This window comes from Muscardinus avellanarius (assembly GCF_963383645.1).
Source record: "Muscardinus avellanarius genome assembly, chromosome: 2".
Lineage (NCBI taxonomy): Eukaryota > Metazoa > Chordata > Mammalia > Rodentia > Gliridae > Muscardinus > Muscardinus avellanarius.
In genome coordinates, this window is record NC_137787.1 from 66,429,791 (window position 1) to 66,448,177 (window position 18,387).

The following is an 18,387-nucleotide window of genomic DNA, read 5'->3' on the forward strand; positions in this document are numbered from 1 at the left end:
ACTCATACTTTTAATTCAAAACGAATGAACTTGTTAGATGCTCGATCTGGCCGTGACACCTGTGGCTTAAGAAAACCCAAGCAAGCCAATCATGTCCTCCACAGTGACCGGCCACCGTCCAGCCTGTAAAAACACACCGAGCGGGTCCGGGCGCCTGGGGAGGCCGGGCGCGGAGGGAAGGCGCGGCTCCGGCTCTGGAACCCCTGCCCTTCCCGTCCCCGGCTTTCCCTTCCCTTCCCTTTTTTTTTTTTTCTTTCCCTTATTCTTTTCCGCCTGGCGTTTCTTTTCTTTTCCGCCTCTTATTTTTCTTGCTCTATTTTGACCGCCCCCACGGCTCACTTCTAAGGCCGTGTGGGTTGGTAGACTCCCCGGGGGCCGTCCCTCCCGCTTCTTTGGGGGGATGAACCCACCCGCGCGTGAACGTGCCCAAGAGTGACTGTCGCCGGTGTTTGGGTGCGGGTGGCCGGGTCGTGTGCGGACGTGTACGGCTGTCAACTGGTGTGACAGCGAGGCGTGCGTGCGCGCACGAGTGTGCGCCAGGGGGCGAGCCCCGTCCTCCCCGCCGCCCAGTGCAGGGGGCGGGCCGGGCGCTGGGCTGCCCCGCCGGATTCCCGCGTGCTAGTTCCGGGGCGGTCGGGTCTAAAGGGCTTTATGCACTGGCTGGAGGGTGGGGACTGGCGCGGGTAGAAAACGGGATGCCTCGGGCGTCGGGGCAGGCTTTCTGCCACTAGGCGCGAGCGGAGGTGCGGGCTGCGGGAGCCGACGGAGCCAGGAGCTGCGGGCGCAGAGACGCGCGCCCACCTCCCGGGGCTGCGAGGCGCGGGCCGGCGCGGGGATGGAGCGCGGGGCGCTGCTGCTGGCGCTCGCCGCGTGCCTGGCGCGGGTGGGCGGCCAAGGTAAGCTCCGGGACCTCCGGTCCCGCCGCAGCGTCGGGTCTGGGGAGCGGGGCGCGGGGGGCGGCGCGGGAGCCGCGGTCCCCCGGGGCGCTCAGGTTGCCCCGCGCGCGCCTCCGCCCGCCCGAGCCCGGAATGCAGCTCCGCCGGTTTCGGTGACAGCTCACCCCACCGGGACCCCCGTCTTTGTTCCCACGGGGTTTTGTCCAGACCCTTCCCGAAAGCACTTTGCAGCGGGAGCCGGCGAATCCAGGAATCCCGGAGCGCGCCGCGGGTCTGGAGCCGGCTCCCGCGGCCGGGTTCCCGCCGGCGCTGAGCGGTCCTCGGCGCAGCTCGGGCGCAGTTTTCCGCGGGCAGCGCCCGGCGGGGAGGTCCCCGAGCGCGCCCAGGGCGGCCGGCCAGGCGCCCCCTCCCATCACCCGAGAAACCTGGTCGCGCCGTGACCCCCAAGAGACCGCATCTCACGATGCCGATCGTTTACGAGCCTGATAAGGCCGGAGGCAGGATTGGCCGAGAGAGCGGCTGATATACTTGGAGCATTTTCTTGAAGAGTTTTCCTTTCCAACTGGGAGGTGGGGGCTTTTGTGTTGATGAATGGGGCCCGTTTGCGCCGCCAGGGTTTTGGGGCTCGAATGCAGAAAGTTTCTAGTACCGCATTCAACTTCTCTCAAGATGTCAGAGACTTTTCTTTTTACAGAAGCGGGGCGAGGGGAAGAAAGGGAGGGAAGTGGAGGGGAACGACCAAAAAGTAGAAAGGAGGAAAGGAGGGAAGAAGGGGAGAAAGCGAAGGAGAGAGAGAGAGAGAGAGAGAGAGAGAGAGAGAGAGAGAGAGAGAGAGAGAGAGAGAGAGAGAGAGAGAGAGCAAGTGGGAGCGAGCGAGCGAGCCGGTCGGCCGGGATGAATGGGAAGGGCCGGAGGCGGCAGGAGAACCCGCGAGCTCTCTCCCTGGCTTTGCGTTGCTAGGTAGCGGCTTGGAGCTGCTTGTGACCCACCAGCAGACAGACAGCGGACGCGGCTGCCACCGCGGGGACTAATCTGTCTGCGGGGATGGGGGAGTCCCCCCTTTCCTCTCCTGCTCCTTCCCGTCGGACAACTTAATTGCCCTACAATAAAAATGAAACCCCCATTGTTGCAGGATTAGCCAAAGCAATAAATTGATTTCCCGGGATCACATATTGGGGATGACGGGTGGGGACTGTGGAAGCCCCCATTTATGGAGAAGAGAGGGGAGGGCTTGTGGATGGGCCGTGGCATGTATTCAAACGGTTAATCTGCTTTCTTTCTTCAATTCTTAGCGTAAGCTTCTTAGAGAGAATCAAGTAAGTAATTATACAGCAACTCCTAGCAGCACCCATTTCAGACTTCCTGGGAAGAAGTTTGGAAACGCCAACAAACCCCGCTGGTATTGCAGAAATCTTTGGAGAGGGAGGAGAGTCAGGGTGAGACTGTTAATAATTATTTCTTTAAACACCTTTTCTGAGCGTTGGAAACACAGAAAGAGGGTTTATTGTCGTTGTGAGGGGTTTGCGTGGTGCCTAGGGTTATCTAGATCTCACGTGCTAAATACGGTGATAGGTGATAGAATTTACTATATATTTCTATTACTGCCTCTGCCGGGCAGAAGGAAATCTCGCCCTGACTCATCTAGGGAGTCTTATCCATCCAGAACATACATTTTTTTCCCCCTCTCAGTCCATGGTTTAGTCATTAAATACCTGTACCTACTCTTGACAGTTTATATCCATGTATTTTCCATTCTATGATCATAAGATCTAGTAATAACATACCATACACTTACATATGTGGCAGATCTACTTAAAGTAAGGCACTCTTTTGTATATTATTTATACTACCCATTTTCAAATATATATAGAAAGTCTTTTAAGCAGTTTCCACTAACAGTTCTGAGGACTTCAGATTCTGGGATGTACTCTGAAGTTTTTTTTTTTTTTTTTTAAGAAAACAGTATTGACTGTAAACAAAGTTATATTCCTTAATACAATAAAAATCTAGTAATACCTGTAAGACTTAGTATCATCTTTAATGAAAAGTACATCTTTACATGAGGTTATTAATTATTTATTTATTTATTTATTTATTTATTTGATGGTACTGGGGTTCCTGGAAGCCCTTCTACCTCCGGGCTACACTCCCAGACCTATTTTTTATATTTTTATTTGGAAACAGGGTCTCTTAAGCCAGCACAGCTGGCTTCGAACCTGTGTGCTCCTCCTGTCCCTGCCTCCCAAGCATGGGGATTACAAGTGTGCTCCACCACACTGGGCAAGGTTTGTATTTTAAAAGGATCTTGGAGCAGGCAAAATGGTGCACACTTGTAATCCAGTACTCTGGAGTCTGAGACAGGAAGATCGCAGGTTCACGGCCAGCCTCAGCTACTTAGTGAGGCCCTCTGCAACTTAATGAGACCCTGTTTCCAAATTAAGAATAAAAAATAGGGCTGGGGGAGTAGCTTGGAGGTAGAATGCCCCTGGGTTCAATATCCAGTTCCGAAAAAAAAAAAAAAAAAAAAGAGGATCTTGGAGCAATAACAAACATGCAACATTTGGCTGCATCATGTCTCTGGTAAGCATTTTCATCCCTATTTTATGGGTGGGTGGGAAATAGAGGCATAATTAAATAATTTGCCTATGGTTACAGTGCTAGAAAATGGCAGAGCTATGAGGCAAACCTAAAGAATTCTCACTCTAGAGTCTAATTTAACCACTACAAGTATATGGCTCTGTTTCTTTTTTTCTTTTGTACTAAAAATGTCATGTTCCCTAAATTACATGTGTAAAGTTACTAAAGGAGCAGAGGGGCATTTTGAAAGTCTTTACCATACATCTGGGTGTGGTGGTGCACACTTATAATCCCAGCATTTGGGAGGCTGAGACTGGAGGGTCACCATCACAGTTACAGTTTGCGGCCAGCCTCAGCTACTTAGTGAGGCCCTTCGCAACTCTGTGAGACCCTGTTTCAAAATAGAGAATAAAAAATAGGGCTGGGGGTGTAGCTCAGAGGTAGAATGCTCCTGGGCATTTCTATCCCAGTGCTGCAAAAAACAAACAAAAACCCCCCAAACCCCCCCAAAAACAAAAGTCTTTACCATATTAGGTACATTTTACCTGTTACTGTGGATATGTTTTGTTTCAGAAACTTCAGGTTTCTAAGACCTAAACCCACGTCTCTTCATTCCTAGTCTTAATACTTGATTATTTTTATATGCCCTCACCATGTCCTTAACCTGGTAGTTTGAGATTTTTATATTCCCCTTTTATTCATCCTGGTTTATCATATGAAGCAAAATGAGATAAAATCATAAATGCCTTTAGTTAAGTACTATGTTTTGGATTGGAAACCACTGCAAACTTTGTACAACTAGAAATCAAAAATGAAGAACTTTAAGTCTCCCATGGTTAGTATTTCTTTAAAGAATTATATATGTAATTAAAAATATTTTCATATTCTCATAGTTTGCATAATGTTTTCAAGAATAAATTGAGGAGGACTTGAACTCTGGAGCTAAACTATCTGGGTTGCAGCAATGGCTTAACCATCCTCTAGCTGTGACCTTGGAGAAGTATTGTAAAATTGACACATAATAAGAGAATGTATCCCGCGATATTTTATGAGCATAAAAAGCTAAAATATGTAAAGTGCTTAGCATAGCATAGGCATATAATGAACATGAGCTAGTAGTTGTTTTTATATAATACTGTGTGTGTGTGTGTGTGTGTGTGTGTGTGTGTGTGTGTATGTGTTTCACTGGGGATTGAACCCAGGGACATTCTACCTCCTAGCTACCATAGCCCTTTTTATGTTTTTGTTTTGAGATAGGATCTCACAGCCAGGCGTGGTGGCACACACTTGTAATCCCAGTATTTGGGAGGCTGAGACAGGAGGATCCCAATTTAGGACAGCCTCAGCTACTTAGTGAGGCCCTTTGCAACTCAGTGAGACCCTGTTTCAAAGTAAAGAATAAAAAATAGGGCTGGAGATGTAGCTTGGAGGTAGAATGGCCCTGAAAGCCTCACTACATTGTGGAGGCTGTCCTTGAACCTGTGATCCTCTTATCTCAGCCTGTCAATATATATACTTAAAGGATTATACTGCTGGGCATGGTGGCACATGCGGTTCCAGGAGAGCCTCAGCTACTTAGTGAGGCCTTTTGCAACTCAATGAGACCCTGTTTGAAAATAAAGAATAAAAAATAGGGCCTGAGGTGTATAGCTGGGAGGTTAGAATGCTCCTGGGTTCCATCCCCAGTACAGCAAAAAAAAAAAAAAAAAAAAAAAAAGGAATATAATCTTTTACTGTTTATATTACCAACTTTCAAATGTACATAGAAAAGTGTTTTTATTTTTGTTTTTGGTTTTTTTTTCCCCCAGCATTGGATTGAACCTAAGGGTGTTCTACCTCCAAGCTACACCTCCAGCCCAATTTCTTATTCCTTTTTTTGTTTTTGTTTTTGTTTTGCCAGTCTGGGGATGGAATCCAGGGGCATTCAACCTCTGAGCTACACCTCCTGCCCTATTTTTTACTCTTTATTTTGAAATAGGGTCTCACTAAGTTGCGGAGGGCTTCACTAAGTAGCTGAGGCTATCCACGAACCGTGATCCTCTAGTCTCAGCCTACCCAATGCTGGGATTACAAGTGTGTGCCACAATGCCCTGCGTTCCTATTTCTAATTTTGAAACAGGGTCTCACTATGTTGTGGAGGGCCTCATTAAGTAGCTGAGGTTGGCTGGGAATCTGTGATCCTCCTGTCTCAGCCTACCCAATGCTGGGATTACAAGTGTGAGCCACCATGCCTGGCTCAGAAAAAAAATTTTTAAAGCATTTTCCACTAACAGTTCTTTGAGGATATCACAGATTCCAGCAGTTACTGGGAAGTTTTTTTTTTTTTTTGAGAAAACTGTATTGGCCTTAAACAAAGATATATTCTTTAATTTAGCAAAAATATGAAGATGCCTTAAGGAGGTAGTATTACCTTTTTGACAAGTACATTTTCCAGTAAGGTTCTTATGTTTCATATGTTTAAAAGGATCATAAGGTGGGTTGGGGATGCACCGTGGTGATAAAATGCTTACCTAGCCTGCAGGAGGCCCTGGGTTGAATACCCAGCATTGAAAAAACTATAGCCAGGCATAGTGGTACCTGCCTATAATCCCAGTACTTGGGAGGCTGAGAAAGAAGGATTGCAGGTTCGAGGGCAGCCTCAGCAACCTATTGAGACCCAAACCAAAAAGTAAAAAGGGTGTAGTTTGATGCTAAATGCCCTTGGGTTTGATCCCTAGTAACGTACACATATGTGTACACACACACACATGTACACATGAACAAACAAAAGAACCTGGGACCAATAGCAAACATGCTGCATTTTTGTTGCATCATATGCCTGTTTCTTGGCTGCTGTTTTTTATTTCATAGCAGTTGACTTGTGTTTTCTTTTTTTTTTCAAAGTAGAACTGGGGATTGAACCCAGGGGCATTCTACCTCTAACCTATACATGGCTACTCCCAGCCTATTTTGTATTCTTAATTTTATTTTTTGGTGGTACTGGGGATGGAAACCAGGAGCATTCTACTTCCAAGCTACATTGTCCGCCCTAGTTTTTATTCTTAATTTTGAAACAGGGCCTCACTGAGTTGCAGAGGGCCTCACTAAATAGCCTGTTTATTTATTCTTTATAAAGCTTCTGCCTGAATTCCTTTGAATAATGTGCCCAATAGAAACTTAGACTTACAGCTGGAAGGAACTTTAGATATCAACTGCTAGAATTATTTTACAGATAAGCAGTTAACCCAGGAGGGACCAATGAGATTAAGTATCTTGCCTAAGGGTATGTAGCCTGTGATAGTCAAAGATCTGAATCTGAGTCACCACATTCCTCCTCTTTGTACTTGACCATTTTTAGATACCTGTCCAGCACATGTCACCACCCTCTTTGGTTGAGAAGATTTCTCATCTTATCAGATGAGGCAAAGTATGACTCGTAGGTGGCCTTAGTGAATCTTTAAAAAAATTGGATCCGCCTCCCGTCCCAGGCCAAAGAGGAATCCTGTGATAGGATTCAAGCAGCCGTGTGCCGGGTGCTTTCACCTTGCCCAGAATGTCTGCTTCATCAGGGCCCAGCTCCCCACGACCACACCTTTAGGGCCATTTTGCAAACTCTTGGACCATCAGAGCGCATTTCTGAAGACCTTTGGGTTTTTAGAGGAGACAGCTGTAGAACTAGATTTTTTAGCTGGGTATGGTGGTGCATGCCTGTAGTCCCAGTACTTGAGAGGCTAAGACAGGAAGATCGCATGTTCGAGGCCAGCCTCAGCAACTTAGTGAGGGCTTCAGCAACTAGTGAGGTCCTGTTTCAAAATAAAGAATAAAAATAGCACTGGGGGTGTAGCTCAGACACAGAACATCCCAGGGTTCAATTCCTGCTAACACGGGAGTGGGTGGAGGTGGATGAGAGGAGGAAGAACTATGTTTTTGGTCTTATTCAAGGTACTTATTAAGTTATGGTTAATCGGTTAATCATTGTGTACGTTTTCTAAGGCAGGCACTCTAAGAACACTGGCAGGTTGTTAAAATTTTTCAGCCAGGCATGGTGATGCATGCCTGTAATCCAAGCACTTGGAAGGCTGAAACAGGAGGATTGCAGGTTTGAGGCCAATCTCACAACTTAATGGGACCCTTAACAATTTAGTGAGATCTTGTTTCAAAATTAAAAGGGCTACAAGTATAACTTGGAGGTAGAATGCCCTGAGTTAAATTTAAATACCAAGAAATTGAATTCAATTTTATTATAATTTTAAAATAATGATACTAAGAACCTAGATGTATTTCCTGTGTTATATTGGCTTTGGGTGTCTGTTAAATCCTAATAATTTGAACAGGGTAAGTAAAACGCAGAGGGTAGCCAGGTAAAGTGGCCCATGCCTGTAACTCAAGTAATTGAGAGACTGAGACAGAAGGATTGCAGGGTTGAGGATAGTTTCATTGGTGTATAGACTCTCAGCAACCTAGTAAGATCCTTTTTCAAAACAAAAATTTAAAAAAGGGCTGGGGGTGCAATCCCTAGTAACTCTCTGTCCCCAAAGTAGAGGGTGTTTATATGAAAATTTGAATTTAAAGTAAAAGGATTCTCAAAGTTGACAGATGAATATAGAACAACTAAAAAGGTACTACTTTCTAGTACTAGTAATTCTATTCTAGAATGAGAAAACGAGTTTGGAATGTTCACTGGTATAACTCTAATGGTCGTATCCTATCCTATTAACTTTGTGATCTTGAGGAATTTTTAAAATATGGATACTACCCAGGTTCATTCCCCATTTGTTAGTATTATGTGTCTACAGTATGCTGGTGAGTCAATAGTAGCAATACTACAGAAAGGCTAGGGAAGATGAGAGCTGAGGAGTGAATGCATGGCAACTCTACATGTGTGTTCAGAGAGTATCGCTCTCCAGTTCTAGCACAGTTCACCCCAATCAGAACCTCACTGTTATCAAAAAGATCTGACATGTTCAGCATCAGAGCTTGGGGCTGCATGTTGACAATGACCAGTTTAATGCTTGGTTTTTTTTTTTTTTTTTTTTTTTTTTTGGTGGTACTGGGGTTCCTGGAAGCCCTTCTACCTCCGGGCTACACTCCCAGACCTAATTTTTTATATTTTTATTTGGAAACAGGGTCTCTTAAGCCAGCAAGGCTGGCTTTGAACCTGTGCGATCCTCCTGTCTCCGGCTCACAAGAGCGGGGGATTACAAGCGTGGCCACCACGCCCGGCAAATTCTTATTTTTAATAGCATGTGTAGAGAAAATGGAAACGCTATCATTCCTAAACTAAGATGGTTAACTTTTATATTTGGACACTTCTGATTTAGGACAACACTGAAACAGGATGAAGGAAAAGTGTCTCTCCCAGAAAATGACAGATTAGACAATTTGAAGTTTCACTTTGAAATCTCAATACTTTTGGTCATTAGCCGTCAGGTCATGCTTGACCCCAGGGTTATAGGAAACAGTGAGAAATGAATGAAAGGAGGGAAATGTAATTACCATTCTGTGCATTGAGAAGTTAAGCCACTGTTTCTATGGATACAATGGCTAGTTTATTGTCCAGATCTTGGGATCCAAGTCAGATTTGTAAGCAATACCCAGAGGTCTCTTTTAAGTTTGTGTAGCATCAGCACATAACACATGAAGATTCCTCCAAACTCTGAAAATCAGTCTTCATTGAACTTATCTGCTGGTTAATTTTGAGTTCCAACATACTTAATTTTGAGGGCTCAGTGGGTGTTGAGGAAACCTGAAAACAGGGAAGAGAAAGTGCCTACAATTTTGTTTTGCTAGAATTTCTCAGATTCCCATGAAAAAGACATTGTACCTTACTGTTTCATGGATTTGCATGTCACTTTGGGCCCAATGGTGTGTGTGTTACTGGGGATTGATCCCAGGGACATTCTACCTCTGAGCTACAATACTAGCCCTTATATTTTCTTGTTTTGAAACAGGGTCTCATTAGATTGCTGAAGTTTTGTCAAGTTGGTCTCAAACTTGTGATCCTCCTGTCTTAGCCTCCCAAGTACTAGGATTACAGGCACGAGCCACTATGCCCCTCTCGGTGCTTTGGTTTTTATCTAATTAGCAAGGAAACACTCTTCTAAGTATAGGCTAAAAACATGAAAAGAATTTATTCCATAAGGAAATCCTGAATGTTGAATAAAAGAATGGAAATACCTTATGTGAAATATGTCAATTTCCCCCACATTTTAACCTTACTATAGGAGAAAAATGCTAGTGTGTACTTCCACACCAAATTAATTTTGACTCAGAGAAGAGTTTGGAAGACAATCTACTCCCCCCTCCGGAAACAAGAAATAGAGCACCCAGCTCAAACTGGCTTAAACAATAAAGGGAATTTATTGGCTCACGTTTGTGAAAACCCGGAGTCTGAGTGGAGTTCAGGTGAGATGCTGTTGGGGCTCCAGTTCCCTCTGTGTTTTTTCTGACTCCATTCTAGGTTTCAGCTTCGTTTTTAGTCTCTATTCCATATAGATGTAGTATGGCTGCCAAGGCAAATGGGGTGATGTGGTTTTTTTGATCATACCTAGCAGGAATTCAACATTTAAAAAGCTTTTAGTATTTATCTATTTATTTGGGTGCTAGGGATTGAATCCAGGGGCATTCTACCTCTGACTATACTCCCAAGCCTATTTTATTTTGAAACCTCACACTTACAAATCATGGGTATGAAAATTTATTTTGAAGAGTTTCCAGGTGGGTCTGAGGGTTGAACACTTTGGGAACAACTGATTCAGTTAACCCCTCTCATTTTTGAGTTTTGTAAACTGAGACTTAGGAGATGGTCTTACCTGGTACTGCAGGTTTCTCCCTGGCCAGTGTGACAGGTCCTAAACATACACACACTCTCTCCTCCACTTTTTGATGCTGAGGATTGAAACCAGGGGCATTCTACCTCTGAGCGACACCCTCCAGCCCTACTTTGTTTTTTATTTTGAAACAAGGTCTCTCTAAATTGCTGAGGATCCTGCTAAGTTGCTGAGGCTAGCCGCAAACCTGCAATCCTCTTGTCTCAGTCAGCCTCTTAGTACTGACATTACAGGCACACAGCACCACGCCTGGCTCATTTTTATTTTCAAACAGGGTCTTGCTAAGTTACTGTGTGCTGGCCTTGAACCTGCTATCCTGTCTCAGTCACCCAAGTACTGGGACTACAGGCAGGTGCTATCACGCCCAGCTTGACTTTGCTTTTTATAAATGTGAAGATAGAAGCGACAGGGAGAGAACTCACTCCACAGCCTGGCAGACTGGACTGCCATCACTTCCGCTTTAGCCCACACAGTCAGTCTTCCTGTAGTTCTGGAAGAACTTCCTGTCCAAGACTGTCTTAAGGCTAGATGCCTTTTCCTCTCAACTCACAGCAATCGTCTCTTTTCTCTTTTGCAAAATTCTCTACAGTTCTTTCTAGATACCACCCTATTTTTTTTTCTCTTTACATCAAAATTCTGACAGGTTTGTCTGTATATACACTGTAATTTCTCCCTGATTTTTCCTAAGATTCATTCCACTCATTTTCTTTCCTCCTCTTCCTCTTCCTCCTCCTCCTTCTCTTCTTCCTTATTATTATTTTTTTTGATGCTAGAGTTTGATCCCAGAGGCATTCTAGCTCCCAGCCACACCCTCAGCCATTTTAATTTTTATTTTGAAACAGAATCTTGCTAAGTTTCTGAGGGGCCTTGCTAAATTGCTGAGGCTGGCTTCAAATCGATGATCCCCCTGTCTCGGCCTCGCAAGTACTGGAGTTAGAGGCGTATGCTCCCAGACCTGGCTTCTCTCAGTCTTGGCAGATATTTCTTTTGTCTAAGTCATTGCTGACCATAATGTTACTAAATCTAGCGATCCACTTTCAGCGATGGTCTTACTATTCTTTCCAGTGTTGGGATGAAACTCTGGGCCTTGCACACATTAGGCAAGTGCTCTCTCTGTCACTGAGCTGCACCTCCATCCTAACTCTGATCTTATAGCCACGGTGGCTCCTGTCTTCCTTCATGAAGTGCTTAGTTTGGTTCCCAAAAATCTGCTCTCTCCTGGTGTCCGTCCTTCCTTGCTGGCCTCTCCTTAGTATCTCCTGGAATTCCATGCTTGTTTCAGACTCTCCTTCACCTCTTCTCTAGCTGCTCTATATCTTTGGCCTCATCCTGTCTCCTAGCTTTAAATACCATCTATGTGCTACTGACTTTCAGCTAAATGAATTTAACGCAGGCCACTACTCTAAGCCAATATATCCAACTGCCCATTTTCCATATCTCCTTGGCTGTCCAATAGTCATCTCAGTCAACATGTCTGAAATTGAATTCCTGATTTCCACTAAGGCCCCACATCTATTTTTCACCTGGAATTCTCACCTCAGTAAATGGCCGCTCCATCCTTGCTCAGGCTCCAACCCTGGGTCCTCGGTTAACTTCTTCCTTTTTTCTTTTCTATCTTATATTGAATCCATCAGAACCCCCCCCCCCATTGTTTCAATCTTCAAAAGATATTTACAATCTAATCACATTTTACCACCTTCACCTCCACCCCACGGGTCTGTCTCTTGCCTGGATTATCACGATAGCTTCCTGCAGTATTGCAGTTCACATTCTCTGCGGTGGCTTCAACATCTGACATACTGAACTTAGAGGAAGAAGAATTTTATTTGCTCAAAGTCCTGGAGATGTCAGTACATCTGGCTTTCAAGCAGGAGCCTGTGCTGAAGGTCCTCAGGGCATGAGCATCTGGAGCGGAGAGAGGGGGTGAGAACTTGTCATCATCTATTGGTCCTGGTCACACCCCCAGGGGCCCATCACCAGCCATCTCCCACCTCTGAACCTGGCTGCACTAGGACATGCTTTCAACACACGAGCTGTTTGGGGGATGTGCTAAACCCAACCATAACATACAGTCCTCCTGCTTTCCTCTGTCCTCCTGTCTAATACCAACAGTAGCTATAGTAGCCCTCTTTTTTTTTTTTTTCTGAAGATTTAAAGAAGTTTATTAAAAGATAGAAATACAGAGGATAGGTACAGCTCTATACCAGACTGGCATGGGAGGGGTGACTCGAATGAATACACCCTATAGTAGCCCTCTTCTAACATCAGTCTGATGATACTCCTCTGCTTAAGCGCTCCAGTGGTTTCTGTCATATATAAGTTGGGTTGTCCAGAAACAAACACTGAGACAGAGTTTGTAGTACAAGGTACTTACTAAGATCAATGGCTGTGAAAAGAAAGAGAAAGCAGGATGGGCAGAAGAAAAACTTAAATGGTATCAAGCGATGGGCAAGCCAGCAGTAGCCCTGGAACCAGGGGTGCCTAGTAGAGCGCCCCAAAGTGGCCTTGTTCGACCACTGGTTGTGGCCTATCCTGGGAAGGTCATGACCTTGGGCAGGAGGCTTTCTCCATCTGAGTCAGCTCTGAGGAGCTGAGTACAGCTGGGAAGTCCTTCCCACCATCTGACAGTAGGTATATTAATTTGTTTATATACTTATTGTCATCCCTAGGATGTAAATTCCATGAGGCAGGGATTTTCATCTGCTTATTTTATTGTCATATTCCTAATGTCCAAAATAGAGCTAAATAAATAAAGTTGAATGGATAGATGCATAGATGCCACTGTGGATATTAAGAAGGGGCATCCTTGCCAGGCACAGTGGTGCACACCTGTAAATCTCAGTACTGGAGAGGCTGAGACAGGAGGATTGCAGGTTTGATGCCAGCCTTAGGAACTTAGTGAGATCCTGTTTCAAAATAAAAATATAAAAAAGGTTGGGATTATATCTTGGAGGAAGACTGCCCCTGTGTTCAGTTCCAAGTATCAAAAAAAAAAGGGGGGGGCACCCTCAGCTCATCACCACATCCCTGGTATTGCTGCCCTTAATTTCCCCAGGCTCCTGGAGGCCCCATCAAGACCCTGATGGAGAACAAAAAGGAAATTGCTATCTCTATCGAAACAAGTGGCTTAGCAACGCTGTTTCTCTCCATCTAACTTCCCAGTTTCTCCAACAACATGACGCCCCCCTCCCCAATGCTGGTGGCTCCTAATGTGATTGGGAGTAGCCCATTCTGCCTTGGTCTTTGTAACTTCCATCCCAGATACTTGGTCACGCTGTGAGAATTCCCCTGTGCCTACAGAATGGGCCATTGGGCTATTTTTATGACGGATTTGATACAGTAGCTTTTACAAAAAGATAAGCCAAAGTTTTAAAGCATTATGTTAGTTGATTGTCATTCTATGTTTAAACAGAGCACAAAAGAAAGCTGTCTGAGACCCTGGCACAGTGAAAACAGCTTCCAGGAAACAAAAGGCCTTCTTTGAAAGGGGGCGTGGTCTCCCTCCTCAGGGAGGTCCCTTGCACTGTGGTGGAAAGAAAGTCACATGTCTAGAGAGTCTTGTTCCTGATGAATGAGAAAAAAATAGTTTCAACCACAGAGGACCCCAGACGCTGATAAAGGCCCTTGGCTGCTTGGCCTGTGGGCATAGTCTTTCTTTCTCATCCCAGTCCCAGTTCTTTTGAGGATTTCATATGTGTAACAAATACATTAGAGGAAATGATTGACTTACATGAATGCACTGGTAGGGAAGTAGTAGGAATGAGCTCGAATAATAATTACATTATTTTTTGTAATGCAGGGGATCAAACCTATACATGCTATGCAAGCTGTCCACCACTGAATGACACCCCCAGGTACTAAATTTTTTGAGTGCCTTCTGTGTACCTGGTCCTAAGTGCTTTTTAGTTATTAGGTTACCTACTTCTTAACAGTAAAAATTTTATGGGTAAGCTGGGGGTGGTGGCACACGCTTGTAATCCCCGGCGCTTGGGAGGCGGAGACAGGAGGATCGCGCAGGTTCCAAGCCAGCCGCGCTGGCTTAAGAGACCCTGTTTCCAAATAAAAATATAAAAATGGGTCTGGGAGTATAGCCCGGAGTTAGAAGGGTTTCCAGGAACTCCAGTACCACACACACACACACACACACACACACACACAAAAAAAAAAAAAAAAAAAAAAAAAAAAGAAAGGGTAAAGGACCAAGGCCAAAAGAGGTGAGATAATTTGCTTACAATCATCCTGTTACCAAGTAGAAACCAAGATTTAGTAAGTGGAGACCAAGATTTGGACCCAGAATTCTTGTTCTTACATGTCATCACTGTGGATAAGTCAGAGCGAGTGGAAGATAGTTTCTCTGTACCTTGTTCAGCCAACCCTCATTTATTAGCTCGTATTAGGATAAAGTAACCCCATTTCAGAAGCGGGTATTCTCTCAGCTCAGCTCTTGGACATTTCTGCGCTGCTATTGGCAGTTGTTAATTCACTCAGTGCTTACTGATCAAAACCTTATCATGCTCCAGGCAAAGAGTAACTAAGTCCTACAAAGTAGAGGGATTACCTCCACATAGGCCCTGTCCAAATATATAGACTTCCTTCTGCATACTTGAGGCACAGTGTGATTCCTGCCTGCTGGGTTTTTTCCTATACTACCATTTTATTATCTGTGAACGTCCTTTCTCTATAAGTACATGTCTTTTAATACATGGGTTCTTATCTAGCCAGAGTTCTATTCCAACTTTCCATCAGGGATGGCAGTGATTTTATAGATTACAAGAGTTGTTTGTTGCTCAATACTGATGGAAAGATTTCTAAGTTCTTTATTACTTAAAGTCCTAGAATAAAGCAATGGGCAAGCAGATGAGACTAAGTCTCTTTATACTCAGAAGAGTCTGTTCTTTGGATTCAGAGAAGATGTCTTCTCTGTGCTGGACATGTTCAGAGGTCTCTTGGACCTGAATGAAGCATGTTATACTGTTGCCAAAGTTATGTTTTGTTAGCACTAGAATCAGTTCTTCAGAGCAAGGCAGTATTTCCCTCCTAAGCTCCAGCTACAAAGCAGAGATATTTCATCTTGTAGTTGGTTGAGATAGTAATGTACAGCAAATGTTCATCAGAGCAAAGTTTAGAGAGAATGAGACTCAAAGTTGGTATGTTTTGATGGGGTTAAAAGAGAGAAAGAAGGTGCCAGAAGGTGAGAGGTAATCTTATGTGTTTATTTATTTTTGTGGTACTGGGAATTGAATCCAGGGGCATTCTATCTTCAAGCTATACCTCCATCCCTTTTTATTTTTATTTTTTTGTTTTTAAACAGAGTCTCACTAGGTTGCTAAGAGCCTCACTACTTGCTGAGGCTGGCTGTGCTCCAACCATGATCCTACTGTTTCAGCCTCCAAGGTACTGGGATTATAGGTATGCTCACCACGACTGGTTGGAAGGTACACTTGAAAGGAAGGCACCTGCCTTTTTTTTTTTTCTGGGTACTAAAAAAGGTATGAGCTGTGTGTTCTGGTGCATACCTGTAATCCCAGTACTTGGGAGGCTGAGACAGGAGGTTCACAGGCTCAAGGCCTGCTTTAAGCAATTTAGCAAGGCCCTTAGCAACTTAGTAAGACCTTGTTTCAAAATAAAAAATGAAAAGGGCTGAGAGTGTAGTTTAGAGGTAGAATGCCCCCGGGTTCAATCCCCAGTACCAAGAGAGGTGGGGGGAGCTTGTACTTTTTCTTAGATGGCTTTATGGGAAGTTCCTGCTGTGAAGAGTTAAATGGACCTCAAAGACAGTGTGTGTGTGTGTGTGTGTGTGTGTGTGTGTGTGTGTGTGTGTGTGTGTGTTAGTTACTGGGGATATAACCCAGGGGATTTCTACCTCCAGGCTACACTCCCAGAGCTATTTTATATTTTTATTTGGAAACAGGGTCTCACTACGATGCTGAGAGCCTCACTAAGTAGCTGAGGCTGGCTTCGAACCTGCACGATCCTCCTGTCTCAGCCTTCCAAGTACTGGAATTACAAGCATGCGCCACCATGCCCTGCTAAGACAGAAATTTTTTTTTTAACCTTCTTACATTACTTTCCATACTGAGCTGAATTGAAGCAGTATTGTTAGAACAAAGTTAGAGGTTAGCCCTGGAAGCAACAAAACACTCCATCAATCATCTTTAGAGATCTATTTCTTGGATTGGAATGTACATGGCAGTTATTTTTTTATATCATGAGGAATTCTATTGATAAAGTCTGTTCATATTTTATTTTATTAAAACAATTTTTTTTGGTGGTACTGGGGTTCCTGGAAGCCCTTCTACCTCCAGGCTACACTCCCAGACCTATTTTTACATTTTTTATTTGGAAACAGGGTCTCCTAAGCCAGCGCTCGCGGCTGGCGTCGAACCTGCGCAATCCTCCTGTCTCTGCCTCCCAAGTGCGGGGATTACAAGCGTGTGCCACCACGCCTGGCTATTAAAACAATTTTTTATTTGTGCATTGTAGTCATACATCTTAATGGGATACAAGATGGTGGAGACATACATGCACAATTAGCCCTTACCCAATTCCCATCCCATTCCCACCCCTCCCTCCTTCTCATGTTTGGCTTAGTGCTTGATATGATATATTTGTTAAAGTACACCATGTGCATTAAGTTCATATTTTGTACTAGTATGTAATAATTTACAAGCCAGGCGTGGTGATGCACGCTTGTAATCTCAGCATTTGGGAGGCTGAGACTGGAGGATCCTGGTTTGCAGACAGCCTCAGCTACTTAGTAAGGTCCTTTACAACTCAGTGAGACCCTGTTTCAAAATAAAGAATAATAAATAAGGGTGGGGGTGTAGCTCAGATTTGGAATGCCCCTGAGTTCTGTCCCCAGTACCGCAAAAAAAAAAAAAAAAAAAAAAAAATACAGGCCGTTCGTGGTGGCGCACGCTTGTAATCCCCGCCCTTGGGAGGCAGAGACAGGAGGATCGTGCAGATTTGAAGCCAGCTTCCCTGGCTTAAGAGACCCTGTTTCCAAATAAAAATATAAAATAGGTCTGGCAGTGTAGCCTGGAGGTAGAAGGGTTTCCAGGAACCCCAGTACCACACACACACAAAAAAAAAAAAACAACAAAAACAAAACAACAACTGAATAAAGTAAAATACACACGTTTCAAGAAAATTGCTAAATGGTTAATTTGTGTGTGTGTGTGTGTGTGTGTGTGTGTGTGTGTGTAAGAGAGTGAGAGAGAAAGGAGAGAGAGAGAGAGAGAGACCACTGAGCTACATCCCCAGCTAATTTTTTAATTATATTTTGAAACAGGGTCTTGCTAAGTTGCCCAGGCTGGCCTTGAACTTGGGATCTTTCTAGGCCTCAGTCTTTTAAATTACTGGGATTACAGGAGTGTGTCACTGCACCCAGCTCTAATTGGTTAATTTTTATGTACCGAAAATCTTGATTTTTTTTCCATTTCATTTCTGACATAGAAATTTACTTTTTTTCTAATATTCGGTGCAGTGAGGTGTTGAAAGAATTTGCTAAGTAATCATTGGAAGCTGAGAATCTAGTGAAAAACAAAATGCATGGCTTAAAAATTGAACATACTAACTAGAAGACAGCGAAAGGTTAGATGCTTCTCGCTGTAAATCATTAAACTCAGCCCTGCAGACAAGAGAGAACGTGGCACCAAGAGGGTCTTGAGCTAAGGAGACATATCGTATGGAACACTTTCACTTCCCTGTGAGGGAAATCAAAGGGGTCTTTAACACTTGCTGCAGAAGATTGTATGTGCAACAAAATCCCACTGTAATCCAGATTTATTTTTTCAAGAATTTTGCTGTGATTGAAAGAATGAGACAAAGGCAGGGGGAGGAGGAACCGAGTTTTTTGAAGACCCAGGACTCTTGCCCTTTAGGAGCGCCCTGCATGTGCCTTGTCAGAGTGACCTGGAACTTTGGTCCCTCCAGAGCCTTCCTGCCCCATGGGCAAGCAGGAGATCAAAGACATTTGCCTCCGTGTTTCTTGAAGAGAAGCAGTGGATCTACTGGTTGAGAACTGGGTGGACAGGAGATACATAGCATGCATTTCTGATTTCTTCTGACAGTGCTTGTTTTCTTATCCCCACTCTTTTGTGGGG

The 18,387-nt window shown here is 44.3% G+C and overlaps 1 protein-coding gene across 1 annotated transcript in view; it reads left to right on the top strand.

The window, feature by feature from the left end:
* Positions 1–835: 835 nt before the first annotated feature.
* Positions 836–18,387, top strand: part of LRP2 (LDL receptor related protein 2) — a gene marked incomplete at both ends in the record, with an annotated part of 215,934 nt that continues 198,382 nt past the window's right edge. The window contains one exon of the mRNA XM_080688848.1: positions 836–896. Within this exon, the coding sequence (XP_080544974.1) occupies positions 836–896 (61 nt within the window). The remainder of the gene's footprint in view (positions 897–18,387) is intronic.